The following is a 17,415-nucleotide window of genomic DNA, read 5'->3' as shown; positions in this document are numbered from 1 at the left end:
AAAAATATATATTTATGAATATAATATATTAATATAATAATATTAATATTCAATAGTGAACATTGAACAGAAGCAGAAGTTCAGGAACTTTATGATAATTCAGTCACACCCACTGAGCTTATTATACACAGGATTCAAACATTCTAGAGGCTGAGCATTGTTTTGTGAACTTGGACGGATACAAAAAGGCATTGTCTCACTGCTCAGTGGCCAGCAGTAAAAGACTGCAGTCATACAGAACTGCTCCCAGGCATAATAAGAGGATGAGTTGTGAAGCAAACGTTGTTTCTGAATAAAAGGTAGAGAATATTACTCACTTGCTTTCCTCCCACATGTTTTCCCTGCGGGACCAAGGATTCACATACTTTGATGTGTACTGTGTATGTAGACACACTGTCTAAGGCCCTTTGTCCGTCGAGCACCTCTCCTTCAGCTAGTAGCTTTTTTGAGTGCAGTTTTCTTTCTGTAAGGTTGAAATATCTTCCAACTCCTCGCCCTCAGCGCTCTCGAGTGCTAAAAACAAACTAAGCTCCCTGCAATATCAGGAGATTGCAATAACATGTCCTTCTCCTTAAGCCTGAATTATATTTCGCTGCACGTCGGCACACCGAAAATAGATTTATAAGCTCACAGTTTATCGTGCTATGTATAACTTAGGCTTCACACATAGCCACACACTACTTCTACCTGTAAACGGCAAATACAGACGGCATATCCTCTGCTATACGATCTCTGTGTTAGTAGTGTGTTACTGTACTTGAAATGTTTTGTCTGCTGTTTAATAAATAATCAACTACTGTATCTGAATGTCCCTTCTGCAGTGTTTTATGTGAAACCTGTATGTTTCTGTATACTTTACTGTAGTCGTGTGTTAATTTGAGATGTTACTTCACTATTTGCCCAAGCAAATTCCTTAAGGAAAATAAAGTTGCAGAATTGGAAATAAAAGAAAAGATAGTGAAAGCTGACGCTTTGTAACTCACTTTGTAAAACCTCTGAAAACAGTTGTTTTCAGTCAACACAATAGAACCACAATAGTGGATGGTGGAATAGTGGAACTAGCCCCCAGCCAGAGGACAGACAGAGTTCCATGTCCCAATGTTTATCCTGCTCAAGTGCCCTCGAGCAAGCGCTCAGCCCTGAGCCCTTAAGAGGCACCATTATATTCCTGACCTTGCAGTCGGTCTCCCACATGGAGAGCGGCCCTCAGTCATCATAATGATCATACATAATTAACCTCCTGCATCCTTCCTCCTCCGCTCAGGGTGATTTGGGGGGAACCAGAACCCTCCAGAAGAAATGGACAACCTTCCAGAAGGCTCGTCTGGTGTGCTCGCTCCCCGAGCGCCATGTCACCTTCAACAGCCTGCGGGCTGTGTTCATCCTGCCAGGGCAGGACTGGAGAGGGACCACCTTCTATGGCATCTTCCATGCACAGTGGTGAGTGAGAGGCCACCACTCAGCACTGTTGTTACCGTATTTTCCAGACTATAAGGCGCACCGGACTATAAGGCGCACTGTCAATGAATGGTCTATTTTCGAACTGTTTTCATATATAAGGCGCACCGGACTATAAGGCGCACATAATAGACGCTACCGTTGCGTTATGCATCCAACAGATGGAGCTGTGCTAAAGGGAATGTCAATGTCAATGAATGATCCATATATAAGGCGCACTGGACTATAAGGCGCACTGTAGTTTTTTGAGAAAATTAAAGGCTTTTAAGTGTGCCTTATAGTCCGGAAAATACGGGTATTATAAAAACACTGTATACTAAAACCAAAACTAAATGGGGTAAAGCATGTCGTATGCATATCATGTTTTAACATAAGTAAGCAACTGACTGAAAACAACACCACAGAAGGTGACTAGAACTATAATAAGCTAAAATACGTGAATAAATAATACCAATATTTACAGTATGGCTTGGCTATATTTAAATGTAATAGTAGTTATACTTTACACCAACCCTAAGAAAATCACAATGAGAAACACTAGTTAAACTGATATAATTCAAATTTCTAGTTCACATCTCTCTGCTCACTGCTTTTCTAAATCAAATCAAATCAAGCTGTACTGAATAAAAGATGGATTTTGTATCAATTTCATACCATTCTTGGTAGAGCGAAACAGTATTATCGCAATGAAGAATTGCAGGGCAAATTAGTTATATTTCTAGTTTTCTAAGTAGAGTCAGATCAGTCACAACTGATTTTTGATAATTCATGTTTCAATAACAATCAACTATGTCTTAAAATGTATTTGGATAACAACAAATGGTTAACCACTTTTAAATGAGGGCCCCATGACAATGCATACTGACCATAAGCTCACCATATGTATGAAAAATGTATCTACAAACCATCTTCCTGTCCATGGAATCCTCCTAGATGTTCACCTGTTTTTTCAGCACCCCTTCCAACTATTTATACAGTACTAGTGTTTTTTTTTTGACCAGTAGGCCACCAGGCGCTCCCTGGTGTTGGTTTTTAATATTCCATGGACAATGTCAGGTCTCTGTGTGCACAGCTTGCATGGGTCCTTTGGCGGTACCATGCGCCTGCATGGCCGGAAGGGAGCAGGAATGGGAGCAGAGGAATAGCAGGGGGTTAGTTAGATGAAATTTGGAAGTTGGGAGACTCGTCCCTAGCGGGCAATGCCCTTTCATGTGAACCCCTTTGTGTTCAGATATCATATCACAAAGGGAATCGTCTTTTGAACTGGAGCCTTTTAATTCTGTTTCCACATCTCCCACTGTCAGTATAAAAAGCTGAATCCCCGTTTATCCTCTCCGGGTAACGTGCTGAAGGGAATCCTTAAAGCCCTCCAGCTTTGCTGCAGATAGCATTGGGGATAATTGGACCTTATGTAAATTACTACTTGAAGTTCAGCTCAGCGGTCTGAGCAAACAGATGAGTGTTTTACACATCAGAAGATGACAGGCACTATGCTCTGGTGTGACGTGTGGCTGATAAACAAATCGTGTGTAATCGTGTTCTCAGTGCCCCATCTCAGAAACTACTTCACAAGACCAAATCAAATTATTTTAATGAATGTGACCTTTTTCCTTTCTCCTCTTACCAGAGGCAGTTGTTTTGTGGAGGTGGGAAAAAAATAAACAAAAAAGAAGTAAAGTTTATTAATTTAAGACAGCTTATTTCAAGCTAGATTTAATGTTGTTTGCAAGTGTAGAACGCCTGCAGATAAAAATGTAATGAGCGTAATGGACGTTCCCGCAAATAATCACATTAAGATAATGAACTAAGGAACGTTTGTCAGCTGCTGAGCACGTCGTCTTTCTGCTGTCTGGTTCAGAAAGTTTATTGCTTGTACATCAAATTGTCTTACACTACACAAACAGCAGATACGGGCTTCTGTCCTGCAGCTTAATCGGAGACGGCTGACGTAATTCTCTTTCCAAACAGTATTTCTTAACCACTTAAACCCTGGCATCCGTAATGTTCACGTTGTGAGCTTCTTGATCAGCTATTTTCAGCTAAAGCTTTCCCCACATTAACAGAAAACAGAAAAGACCCTAGTAGTGTGCCCCGCTTTACCTAATTTAGTCGTTATGCCAATTACCCCCCTGTGTATGGTCCCTGTCACTGCCAAGCCTGGTTGGTCTGCGGAGGGTGTAGACAAGCACATGTCTCCTCTGATACACATGGAGTTACCAACTGCTTCTTCTCAGCTGACAGTGAGGTATTTCACTGGGAGGGCATAAGGCATGTGGAGCAACATGCTACCCCTCAGGGTTGTTCTCCCTGCTGAACATCTATAGGAGTTGTCAGCGCAGTAATCTCTCAAGAACAGACTCTGATGCTACGCAAGAAGGATGGCTAGCCAGATCGCCAGTGGCGAGGAACGAAATCAGCTGATATGATATGATATGATATAGTACTTTATTGTCAGTTCACACTGAAATTTGTCTTGCGACACAGCAGCCATGTATGCGAAACATAATACAGACAAGAGCAATGTCCACCGCTAAGCCTACCTATGGCCAAACTCCTGATTAAGCCTTAAAGTCGACTGATGGACAATGGAGTCTGACCTTATTGTATTCTGGAACACCGTATCTCCTTCCTGAAGGCAGCAACCTATATTCTCTATGCAACACATGGCTACTATTAGAGGTAATATTTCTTGCCAACCTTAGAATGCTGTTATCATACGTAGTCGTATATAGCCTCTGAAGTGGTTGTCCAACTGTCTTTGAACAAATGTTCAGTTGTTGCAACAGTTGTGACTTTAGGGCTGCAGACAAGCATCCATACCAGGTGGTACTACAAAGTTTTTACCGAAGTTGGCGCCCCTCGCGGCTTGGGAGCAGTGCATTGACGCCTTAAGTAGACGTTTCCATGGGTAAAGGTACATTTCTATGACAGTACACTTCACTGCTACAAGGTCAACTAAAATAATACATCAGAAACGATTTTGTGACAGACAAATAAAACACAGTACTATGCAGGAAAAAACGGGTGGAAAAGGGTCATAAAACACAACGCAAAATGGTCTTTGGATAGGCTTTGTTATCTTTTACCATTTCATTTTTTATTGAGTGTAGCAATGAAACGAAAGGCTTTTGCACACCTACAACGACAGGTGCTGTCGAGGAGAGACCAAACAATGGTCGGTGAACTGAAAAGGCAAAAACTCCACGCACACTGTCTTCAAATGCAAAAAGGTGTATTGAGTGTAGCGAAAATTGAGTTTTTAGTGTAGCAACATTTTCATAAAATACCAAAGAAGTGTTTAATTTTTTATTTGCGCGTCACCCGGTACTACTGTGCTTTCTGTGGAGACGCGCTTGACACAAGAGGTCTCCCTTCGCCTCCCTTCTGCATCGCGAGTCTAGCCGTGACGGGGGCGTTAACTTTGGTAAAAACCTCAGACGATTTCGCTCCTCGCTTGCCAGTGCAGTGACAGACAACGCCCTCCCCTGCTGGCTTCCCTCCCACCAACACATGCCAGCAGGCTCTATATGCACAGCAGCCATATCGGAAAGAATTTGACAAAATGACATATGATAGATCATCGTATAGTGCCACCATTCTTTCCCAATCAGTTTATATTGGATCCTTCAATCCTTTGACTCATCTACACTTTCGGCACTCCCAGTTTTCATATCGTCGTTGTCGAGTGGAAACCTTGTATCTCCGACTTTCAAATTTGCACGTTCTTTCGCAAAGTAAAGCCCTTATTCATCATGCAAGGCCGTCGCACAAAAGTAGCGAAAACAGCAGATCTACAAGCACACAACGCCTCGCGGTGCGAGGCGTTGTGTGCTTGTAGATCGGCTGTTTTCACTAGTTTAAATCATTTTTAAAATGATATATACAAAACAAACGGTTTTGGACATACAAGGTTTCCACCCGACAACGACGATATGGTCCATAAACACTAAAGAGTAGAATAAAGTCAATCCTACTTTTGAGTTAATAACAAGAAATTGTTTACATAGCGGCACACAGTTGACACTAATGGTTCCTTCTCTGCTTGGTTCTTGTGTTGTGTGTCAGGGGTGATGTGGACGTGTCGGCAGTGTGTCAGTACCAGATTGGGGAGGTGAAGAAGGTGTTTGACGGGCCTTTTAAGGAGTACAGAGAGGCCTCCCAGAAATGGGCCAGATACAGCGGCAACATCCCCAGCCCTCGACCTGGAGCGGTAAGAGACAGAGGCGTAACTTTGTAAATAGGGGGTGGCAAAAGCTTGGTTGGTTACCACGCTCCATTTCTAAAATAGCGAAAATAGTGAGCCTATCAACTATTTTCGCTGTTTGTCTGGGGGTGAAAAGAGAGAATGTTTGAACTTTTTCACCTATAGACAACATGCCGACCGGAAGCCCTTTTTTGGGCTTGATCGTAGCGCGATTTCCTGTTTACGTTCATCTGATCTGATTCTCCTCTTAACTAATGAGACGGGATTGTTTTACTTTGTAATTTTACTTTGTAACTTATGTTAACAATGTCACTTAATGGCAACACTCATCCACTCTGCTGATAAATAAATGAGTTGTGACGATACACACCTGTTCTGCCATCATTCAATGTTATGAGTTGGAGGGAAAAAAAAAGAGATCTCAATTGAAACAATTGCCATAGGCTTTCTTGGGCGTATGCTTTTAGTTGACCTTGTACTAGTGTACTGTCATGAAACTACCTTTTTTCATATGCAAACTTCTTAAAAAATAACGCTATTTAAATTGTTTCAAAAGCTTTATACCCTGTATATATATATATAAAATGTCACAATGCGACATAGCTTTTTACACAATGCTGTACTCCCTCCAACTGCATGTCATATTATATGTTCGCCATTTTAAACTGTTTTTATTTTATTTGACACTTGCTTTGGCAATATAAACATGTCTTCTCATGCCAATAAAGCTCCTTTGAATTGAATTGATATAGGCCTACAAATAAACAGATTTGTGTATTTGAAAGCAAGCATTGAACCTAATCAGTATTTCATGGAAGCGAATGTTGTATGATTTCTAGCTAGCAAACCTTTTCCCTTCAGAACGCTGGTTGATCATGTCAAACGTTGTCATCTCCATTCTCCTCTGTTCTGGGATGAAGTCACAGTTGGCTTGTGTTGTGTGATATGCATTAATGTTTTTACAAATAGGCCTGTCAACAACTCAACCCACTCCAGAATAGACATAATACACATTAGCCCACCTATTATGTGCATCCTATGCTGTGTTCATTTCACTATATCACTGTAAATCATCGATTTAATCCTAATCAAGGCAATATAAATATCCATTCATATTTAATGCTCATTTAATCATTAAATCCTAAACTGTCACGTCAAAACAATGAATACATTTGGCTTTAATAGATACAAAAACAAACTGGATTAATTGAAAATGACAAGTGTTTAAAAGCATTCCTTCAAAGCATCATTGGGAACATTCCTTATCTCAATAACACAATATACAGTACAACATTTGAAACCCTCAACAGTTAAAAAAAAAAGGCATGGTCAAGTCAAAGAAAAGTGTGTATAAATATTTTATTGCAATAAATATGATGAGGAGACCCTCACATCTGGCTTCATTGGTCCTGGACGTACAGTACAGGTCTGAAAGACAGAAAACAATTGCATTCACAGATACAACACAACAGCGAAGAGCTTGTATTTCAATTATAATCAATGTTGTGTTGTCACAAGTGAAAATAACTTGTACTTAGTTGTAACAAGAGTAGTCCCCATACAGTAAAAGATCGTAGCTAACAAGGCTAATTAGCTAGCATGAGAGTTTTACCTTGTTGTTGTTGTTGTTGTTGTGAGTCGTGCTGCTTCTCTGGGGAGTTTGCTGAGTTTAGGATATGTTAAGGATGTCATCAATACTATTAACTGGTGTAGATAGAATAAAAACATCGAAGATAGCGGTGCGCTTGCATATCAAGAGACCATGACCGCAGTCACCGCACCATCTGACAGCTGGAAAAAAAACCTCCGTTGGTTTAACCCTTTCAGTTCATTGTTATAATCTTTTACTGCAGCGCTGGGCAGTGTTGCCAAAATTTGTGAGAGAAATAAGCCAAACAAGCCAACTCTTGCAATATAAATAAGCAAAAAAAACAAGATAGTTTAGGTAAATAAATTGACTTGGCAACACGTTTATATGCATGCCTGACAGAGAGAACCCGGAAGTTCCCTTTCGACTTGGGGGCGGGGCGTCCCTCCTGCAATCGGCCAGGAATGTTGTCTATAATGACATATTATTACCAAAATTGCGTTGCCACGTTGAAAGTGGTTAATAAATTAGTGGTTGCATAAAATAGAACGCTTATCTAAATTATACATGTGCTGGACGGGCATCGATTGCGATGAGTTGGGGATGATATGAATAAAATAACAGAATTTGAGGTTAAATGTGAACACTAGGGGGTGGCCATTGCCAAACCATGACGCCCCAAATGACGCCCCTGGTAAGAGATGGATGGATAGATGGAGAGAGGGATGGATGGATAAGTGAGAGAGCAAGAGAGAGAGGGTGAAAAGGAAGGAAGGATGGTGATAAGTGTAGACCTCACGATTGAACGATTGATTGGGTGATGAGGGAAAGAGAGAGAGGGGGACGTATGGTATAGAGAAGGAGAAATGGAGTGCATCTCTCCACTCCGACATGTCTCCTTTCCGACATGTCTCCATTCCGACATTAACCCTATCTCTAACCCTAACCCTAAACCGAACCCCCATGGGAGTGTCGCCACTCCGACAATAGGAAGTCAATTTCGGAGTGGCGACATGTCGGAATGGAGAGAGCCTCCCGGAGAAATGATGGGGAGAGGAGGGAGGGAGGGAGAGACAGAGGGAGAGGAAGACACAAGAGAGGAAGCGATGTGGAGAGAAGGGGGGATGAAGTAGAGAGGCGCAGAAAACGCATATTCCCTGCTTAGTCATCTTTTTGTTTGTGAAATGAAATTTTAAGCCAATATAAAAAGAATAACTGCTATAAAAGCACATTACAGCAGATATGATCCAATCAGATACATATACTTTCCTTCAAAAGACTCCCTTGCTTCGAAATGTAACAAGGAATAAGAACAATAATAGTGTGAGTGGGGGGATGGGGCATGGCCAGAACAAGTTGCAGAAGTAGGAAGGAGTCGACACAATAAGCAGAGGGAAGAACCTGACGGATAGAGGGGAATGAGGGATGAATATGATATTAGGTGAGAGAGGATAAGGGGATAAATGCGTAAAAGGTAAAATAGCTGGGGGGCATGAAAGAATAAGTGGAGTGAATAGATGGATAATACTTAATGAAACAAAAGCCAGGGGTTGATAGATGGTACGTGAAAGAGGACAGAGATGATAGAGGGATTGATTGTAAGTGAGAGAGAGAAAGGGAGGGGAGGTAGGGAAGGAAGTATATATAAATATATATGGATATATACTGTAGAAAAGAATGTAGAGGAGGTATGGAAGGAACAACAGCTGACTGAGTGAAGAGAATGGTGGTGGGTATATGGGTAATAAAAGACAGAGGATGGTAGAAGTATTGATCATACAGAAGGGAGGAAGAGAGGCATTATGAGGATGAGGTGGGTAAGAAGAAATACATAAGAGTAAAGGAAACAGAGAAAAGGGAGGAGTGGGTGAAAACATGGGGGAGCGAGGCAAAGCATAATAAAGGAAATTATCTAGGTGGAGCGATAGAACGATCACTTGCACTGGTGGAGGTGAGAAGTAGCGCAATAAAAGACGAGTGGAAAGAATGAGGTGCTTTGACAGCCTCGGGGGGCGAGAAGAGAGGAAGTGGCTCAACCAGAGAGGAAGAATCTGGACTTCTATAGATGGACTAAACAATGCAAAAGAGAGGAGGAGGAGGAGAATAAAAGGGGATGTGGAGCTAGCAAGGATGACAAAACTACAGTGTAGTGCAGGAGTTCCCAAACTTTTTTGTCTCAGGGCACTCCATAAATATTGCCTTACGTTTTAATTTTCACTCCCAGCACTTTATATTTATAGCATATCGTCGTTGTTGTGTGGAAACCTTGTATGTCCAAAACCATTTGTTTTGTATTTATCATCTATAAAATTTACTAAACTAGTGAAATGCGAGGCGTTGTGTGCTTGTAGATCGGCTGTTTTCACTCGTTTTGTGCGACAGTCTTGTATGATGAAGCAGGGCTTTGCTTTCCCAAAAGACGTACACATTTGAAACTTGGAGATACAAGGTTTCTGCCCGACAGTGACGATATTTTAGTGATTATGTTGTGAGGAAAACGTTGAGATAATAGCCATTTTGGTTGACTGAAAATAACTTTGTACTTCAAGTTTAAAATGATACTAAATATTTTTTCAAGTGTCCAAATAAATTCCAAATATTATCAAATTATCTCGCGGCACCCCTGGACTGCCGTCACGGCACCCCAGGGTGCCCCGTCACCCACTTTGAAAAGCCCTGGTGTAGGGGACGGACCACAGGCAAAAGAGCTAGAGAGCACAGTGAAAAATGCATTAGGGCAATGTGGGCTAACGAGCCATGACATCCTGTCCCATCTGCAACTAATACGATTTCTACTCCTTTCTCTCCTCCCTTTATCCCTCCCCTTTTCTCTCACTCCTCCGTACTTTCTTTCTCTTTCTGTCTCCCTCATCCCTCCCTTTAATCATGCAATTCTTCCTCTCTCTCCCCTGCTCTCTTTCTCTCCCTCTCTCACACTCATCCCTCGCTCTTTTCCCCACCAATATTCGGACTCTCTTTCTGCCTCCCTTGTTTCTCCTGGCCTCCTTCCTTACTCCTGTTATCAATTCCTTCTCCTCCTCTATCTCTGACTTTCACCCACCTCCACCCTCCGTCTGTTATCATTTCCCTTCCGTTCCTCCCCGGCTCCCTCCTTCCCTTCCCTTTCCCTTTGCCTTCCCTGTCCCCCTCTCACCTCCTCCTGCCCTCATCCACTTCAGTGCATCACCAACTGGCACAGGGAGAACGGCTACAACAGCTCACTGCAGCTTCCCGATGCCACGCTGAACTTCGCCAAGAAACACCCTCTGATGGAGGAGAAGGTGGTGGGGCGCCCCCTGCTGCTCACCAAGGGCATCAACTTCACCCGGCTGGCTGTGGACCGCGTCAGCGCCCTGGACCAGCGCTCGTACAACATGCTCTTCATCGGCACGGGTAACGCTCTCATATTTTACATTCATGTACACTACTGAGGAAGACAAAACGACAAGTCGAAACATCAGTCACCCCTGCAAAATTACAACTACGTGCAGACTAGTCGAGTGCTCCAGCATTTTATTTGGAAGTGACCAGGTATTTTTCTTTCTGACGTTATATTTACCTGTTTTTTTAATTCGTTGAGATGTGAAGCGGTGTGAAACCACTATAGTTACACATTTGTTCACCATTGCTGACAGACTTGGGCTGAAACACAGTACCAGACACCCCAAATGCCAAGCGGCTCAAGTACAGGCCTGGTATTAATGCTCAGGCTTTAGGGGCTGCAGTCCTGGGCACCAAGCTCTGGGGTGCACCAAATGTGTGGGCAAAAATGTTAAAAAGACCGCGCTATTGCAAGTAACAGCACAGAAGGCTCGTCCCAGGGATGCTGAAGTAGTGCTAAAACGATGCCGAAACACGCCGGCAGCACCCGTCACCCTGCTGTTGAAGCAAAATGTTTATGTCGGAAAGGATAGGAATGTGAGGCATTTGTTGAAGGAATTAGCCCTCAGACATCCACCAACGTGCCATCTGGATGGGCATCAGTTCGTTTTCAGTTAGGGCTTTTACTGCCATGCTGGGATTACAATCTCTCACACATCCAAGGAGATGTGTATGTATGCGTCTTCATTAATCTCTTCTGTCTGCAGCCGCGGGGCCCATATGCACGTCATTCTCTGCTTTGGCACGGATGCGGGATGAAACGGCCCACACACCCCCTCCCCTGGAACCTTAATCCTAGCTATCAGAGTAAATAAGCGGCAGGCTGACAGTGGATTTGCGGAGCGTCTGTATTTGAATGCAGGCCGCCTCATGAATGGCGAGGCAGAATGCACTGCTTGCTTACCATTCAGCTCAGTGCACAGTCAAGGCTTCTGCGGGGACTGTCAGTGTGACAGCAGCAGGACTCGGGGGGCTTCTCCACCTGCCAGCACAACATAAGCACACACACATGCACGGACAGGCACACGCATGCGCACACAATTGCACACACGCAAACAATTAAAGCTCAACCACATACACACGCAGTGATAGTCATTCAGTAAGTCAGTCAGGCAGGCACAGTCATCCCTGCGCGTCGAGCTTCATAGCACAAGCTCAACAGGGCCCTTGGCATACAAACACTCAGTCTGCCAATTGGGCTGCAGGGCTTGATTAGCTATTAACTGCAGTGAGGCGACAGCTTAGAAAAGAGAGAGCGTGAAAGAGAGAGAGAGAGACTGAGACATGGAGAGGGTTAGAGTGAGGAAGAGAGAAAGAGAAAGGGATGTACTGTATTTAATACTGTACATATTTATAGTGAGCGAGTGAGCTAGAGAGAGAGACAGACATAGAGAGGACTAGAGTACTTGTTGAGGGTGCTTTTAGCTGACACTGGTTGCTGAGAGGCAAGTGAGATGATATGCCTCTCTCTCTCTCTGTGTGTGTGTGTGTGTGTGTGTGTGTGTGTGTGTGTGTGTGTGTGTGTGTGTGTGTGTGTGTGTGTGTGTGTGTGTGCGTGCGTGCGTGCGTGCGTGCGTGCGTGCGTGCGTGCGTGCGTGCGTGCGTGCGTGCGTGCGTGCGTGCGTGCGTGCGTGCATGCATGTGTGAGAGAGCGAGAGTGAGAGAGCACGAAAGGATGTCAGTGTGTGCATTTGTGACACAAATGGACACATACATGTATGTGCCAGCCAGTGTGTGTGCGTGCACATGCTGTCATGTGCATGCAGCCATGCGTGCATTTGTATTCCCGTCGGTGTCAGCTACAGGTTTAGCCTTTCAGATTATCTGTGACAGTCCCACTGCTGTGAGGGTGAGGGGGAAGAGCACGCATGCGCATGCACACACGCACACACACACACACGCACGCACGCACACACACACACACACACATACACATACACGCACACGCACACGCACACGCACACACACACATATACACACACACATAGACACACAAGGTCACCCCACTAGCATGTGCCTCAATGCCCTTTGATTGCAGGCAGTCCTACTTGGATCACAATACCCATTACCGATCATGAAAAGAAAACACAAAATCTCATTCTCCTCTCCTCTCTTGCCTGTAGCTGAGGGCTGGCTGCAGCGGGTGGTTATCTTGAACTCGGAGGCCCACGTCATCGAGGAGATCCAGCTGTTTGAGACAGCCCAGCCTGTGGACAGTCTCACCATCTCCCACAGCAAGGTATACTCACATGAGAGACAGAGAGAATGGATTTGTTTTTATTTTATTCGTTTCAGCGCTGAGTACACGTCTTCTCAGATCCACTTGGGTATTACACATAATGATAAACAGACCGGTATTAAAAAGAAGGCAATAGAATCTGAACCAACCTGAACACTATTGATAATAAAACACAGACCTCGGACCTGTAGGCATTGGCGGGTATTCTCAGTTGCGGCAGACCAGTGAAGACCTCTGGTCCTTGTTTTCTCTGCCTGTCTGCTTAGCTGCCTCCCTCTTGATTCCCCTGTCCCTAAACACAGTCCCCATTCCTTATCTCATTAATGCCGACTTATCCAGGGCCAGGCGTTTCATAACCAGCTTTGTGAGAGCACCGGAACCAAGATTGGATTGGTAGAGACAAGCAGGGAGCAGAATGTTATTTGTAATTGAGAGTGATTATCCCATTATCTCCGCTAACCCCTGTCTCAGAGTGATTCTCTTTGGTCTCACAATTTTTTGTGTGTTTATATTTTCTTTTCTCATCCGTCCCTGGACAGCTGCAGGGCTGGATTTGTTCGTTGTGCTCTTTTCCAATTCACCCTCCTTTTCACTCCTGTTTCCTCCCTCACTTTCTGAGTCACTGTGTTTCTGTCTTTGGCTCTCTCTCTCTCCCTGCCATACACAATGTCCATCTCCTACTGCCTCCTGACTACTACTCTCGCTTCCCCATCTCCCCTTCCTCGGCTTTTCTGTCACCAACTTCTCTCTCCCTCTCTATCTCCCTCCAACACATCACATCTTACTCTCTCTTCTGCGATTGCAGGTGAAATGTTCCAAATGCTTACATTGTCACTCAAACGACCATGAATATTTACACAACTGCCACTGTTTCTCTCTCCCTACTTTGTCTCCTCCCCTCCCTCCCCCTACACCACTATCCCTCTCTCTCTCTCTCTCTCTCTCTCTCTCTCTCTCTCTGCCTCATGTTCTCTCTCTATCTTTCTCTCCCTCCTTGCTAACCCCTCTGTCCATCTTTGCCCCATGTCTTTCTCTCTCTCTCTCTCTCTCTTTCTCTCTCTAGAAATATTTGTACATAGGCTCTCGCTCGGAGGTTCTCCAGCTGCCCTTGGCCAACTGCAGCCGCTATCAGTCTCAGCCAGACTGTCTGCTGTCCAGGGACCCTTACTGTGCCTGGGACAGCGAGGGAAGGGCCTGCGTCCGCATTGACCTCCACAGAGGGTGAGCCTGGCATAGCGCCCTGGTACTCGCACTGTAGAGTCCATCAGTAGTTGTGTGCATGTATTAGTTGTGTGTGGGTTTTGTGCATGTGTAATAGTAGTGAGACCACATGCACAACACATGCCTGTTGGTTTCTGTGTCTGTCTTGTACTTTCTATCTTGCACTGACACTTCTCATCTGGCTTGTATCTATGTGTCTGTCTATGTCTATCTAAATGTGTGTATATTTTACCTGTCTGTCTATTCATGTCTCTCCTCTCTGGTCCTCTCAGGTCCACCTCGTCGCTGTCACAGGACCTGATGTTGGAGAGATTCAGCCGGGGGAAAACCAAGTTCGACAAGCCGGTGTCCATCCCCAGCCCTGGTGAGTAAAGGGGGCAGGCTGGGACTGACAGGAACATTTACATTCTGTTTGCAGCTTTGGCAGCAGTTTCTGAAAGGCATGCCAACAAAAGAACTGAAATTGAATCAAACTGGTTTAGGAGGATGAGAGCAAGATGAGAGGGCGGGGAGGAGAAACGCAGGGTGAGAGAAAGAGTGAAAGAGAAAGAAAGGGAGAAGGACAGGACCACAAAGAGATTACAGGGCTAATGTGTTATTTTATCATTGTTAGAACTGTTATAATAGTGAATGCCTCTAGTTTGTCACCTTCAGCTGAATAGTGGCATCAGAGCCGCCTCACTACTGCCCCCTCGTGGTCGCAGATGGTAACTGCAAGAGGAAGGCAAAGTAGGAGGTGGAATGAACTCAGACTGGAGTGAATACATGTTGATTGAACTGAATAAATTGAATTAAGCAGAGAGGGGAACGTTGGCCTCGGCACTTTGTGAATGAGAATCAATACAGTTGACACTTGCCCCTAACTCTCTCTCTCTCTCTCCCTCATCCATTCCTCCATTCCTCTCCCTTCCCACTTACCCTTTCCATTATTCTGTCTTTCCTTTGACTCCCTTGACTACCACCTTCTCATCTTTTATATATTGCTCAATCATTTGTTTCTACCCTATCTCTTTCTTTTGTCCTTCTCTCCCTCTCACTTCCTTTTCCCTTCCACCTACCCTCCACCTCTCCCATTCTCCCTGTGTCCTTTGAACCACTTCTCTCCGTCCTAACCACTATGTCTGTTTTTCATCTCTCCCCTACATCCCGCCCTCTCACCATCCCCACCCTCTCACCCTCTCTGTCCTATCTCCCCTCACAGAGCACTCCCGGCTACGTAACGTGACGGTTGTGGTTGGGTCAGACATGGTTCTCCCTTGCCAGCTGGTGTCCAACCTGGCTCAGCCTTGCTGGGCCCTCAATGACCGCGAACTGCAGCTGGGTGGTGACCCCGAGGCCGGGGGCCCACGCTTTGACCACACCCTGAAGGCACTGGTTGTCCCGGAGGCCGGCCCGATGCAAGCAGGCCGCTACGTCTGCTACTCAGAGGAGCAGGGGGTCAAGTTCCAGACAGAAAGATACCAGGTGGCGGTTGTGGCCAGTGCTCCAGTCTTCATGGAGGCCCGGGCACCGGACGGCAGCATGGGCTTGTTCTGGGTGCTGGTCATCACTCTGGGCGCTGCGTGCCTGCTCCTCCTGGTGGCTGCACTCTACCTGCGCAGGAGACTGAAGCTGGCACTGGGTAAAGGGGCAGACATGAAGCCACTGGAGAGCACGCTGGTCTACCCCATCACGTTGCCCAAGGAGCCGCCCACCTTCGTGCCCAGCAAGATGCCGAGCGACGAGGACCGCTTCTGGGAGACGGGCGCCAACTACTACTACTCGGACGGCTCGCTGAAGATCGTTCCCGGCCATGCCCTGGGGCCCAGCAGTGTCAGCGGAGGCTCGGCCGCAACCCCCAATGCCATCCCCGGCCAGCCCATCCACTCCCCCAGCCGGCTCAGTCTCACTAACATCCGAGGCTCCGGTAGCAACGGTTACATCCGCCTGAACCTGAGCACGGCAGGGGAGGAGAGGGCTAGCAGTGCTGGTGCTGGGAGCTGCGGGCTGGGCTCTGGGCTGGGCTCAGGGTTGGGCGGGAACGACTATTCGAGCCCCTTCAAGGAGGAACTGAGACGTACACTGCAGCAGAGGAGCGTGCTTCCTGACGCCAACCCAGAGGAGTCATCCGTCTAAGGCCTCCCTTCTGTTCCATCTGCGCCTCCTCTTCGTCCCTGTCCTGCTCCACGTCCATTCCCCTGAGTTGGAAACAACGAAAAGCAACTAACCTACCTCCTACCTTTTCAGAGGACGCCGCTCTCTCGCTCTCTCTCTCATCTCGCTCACTGTCAGCGGCTCTCTCTCTCTCTCTCGGATCCCCATTGCACACTCTCTCTGCCAATATGCCTGTTTGGCGCACTCTATGACTCTATGAGACGTTAATAGCACACACACAGCATGTGACATACCCACTGACATACATTTACACACCGTGGTCCACCAGTGCCCGTTCCTGTTAAGCCTGATTAATACTTAGTTGCGTACGAGTATGACACGCCAAAAGTAGCCAATCCACAAGCTTGTGTCGCAGTTATGAGCTACTAGAACAGCAATGTTTTGGAACGTGATGCCCATGTGAAACTAAGTATGACTCAGGATTATTAATCGTATTCCTGGCACCACACAGTCTTGGTTTGAACGTCCTTCTGCTTCCACACTGTGCAATCTCCCCATGTGTAAATTGTGTATTTATATGAAGAGGCATATTTGAACGCAGAGGAGATCACCTCAAGCATGGAGGGTAATGGAACAAAATGTCAGTTTGCTTTTACTGAAGGGCACATCTCTTATGTTGAGTGGACCAATTAGACAAGACAAGGTTTTCTGCATCTGTGCTGAAAACCAACGATGAACAGGCAAGCGCAACAGACAACTGATCATATAAAAGTAGCTTGCTTCTTTTTCTTCCTTGAGACTTTAAGAGCTTTCTGCACTTAAAAAGCCGGGGAAAGTGGCCTCCTGTTTTTTTTATACATTGTGAGCCAAGAGTGTTGAGAGAGGAATAAAAAAGACGATAGCGAATCTCAAAGCACGACGACAATCATGTCCTCCTGTCTCAGGAGCTTTTTTGCCTGAAACAGAAACGACGGGATGAAAGGAGAGGAAAAAAAAGAGGGAGAGTCAGGGTGAGAGGAAAAAAAATGAAGTGAACTTGGATTGAAAGACAGACAGACGCAAGGGGGTTTTGAATGAAGGACACGCTCTCAAGACTTCCTCTTCTGCTTGATTTGTATTTTTTTCACGTGGTCTTTACTCCCCCTGCCTGACAAAGACCTCGGACCCTTTCCTCTCTTAATTTGTTGTGATGGTTTGAATTAAGACGTTTCATGTTTGTTCTTTTTTTCT

General features: G+C 45.3%; 1 protein-coding gene across 1 annotated transcript in view; it reads left to right on the top strand.

The window, feature by feature from the left end:
* sema4c (sema domain, immunoglobulin domain (Ig), transmembrane domain (TM) and short cytoplasmic domain, (semaphorin) 4C) overlaps positions 1 to 16,206 on the top strand; it is a gene marked incomplete at its 3' end in the record, with an annotated part of 58,006 nt that extends 41,800 nt beyond the window's left edge. The window contains exons 8-14 of the mRNA XM_080739375.1: positions 1,265 to 1,440; positions 5,524 to 5,668; positions 10,430 to 10,643; positions 12,755 to 12,870; positions 13,934 to 14,091; positions 14,364 to 14,455; positions 15,293 to 16,206. Of these exons, the coding sequence (XP_080595501.1) occupies positions 1,265 to 1,440; positions 5,524 to 5,668; positions 10,430 to 10,643; positions 12,755 to 12,870; positions 13,934 to 14,091; positions 14,364 to 14,455; positions 15,293 to 16,206 (1,815 nt within the window). The remainder of the gene's footprint in view (positions 1 to 1,264; positions 1,441 to 5,523; positions 5,669 to 10,429; positions 10,644 to 12,754; positions 12,871 to 13,933; positions 14,092 to 14,363; positions 14,456 to 15,292) is intronic.
* Between the last annotated feature and the right edge of the window lie 1,209 nt (positions 16,207 to 17,415).

This window comes from Nannobrachium achirus (assembly GCF_963921795.1).
Source record: "Nannobrachium achirus genome assembly, chromosome: 12".
In the NCBI taxonomy this organism is placed as follows: domain Eukaryota; kingdom Metazoa; phylum Chordata; class Actinopteri; order Myctophiformes; family Myctophidae; genus Nannobrachium; species Nannobrachium achirus.
The sequence above is the reverse complement of the archived record's forward strand: the minus strand, read 5'-3'. Positions and strand labels throughout refer to the sequence as shown.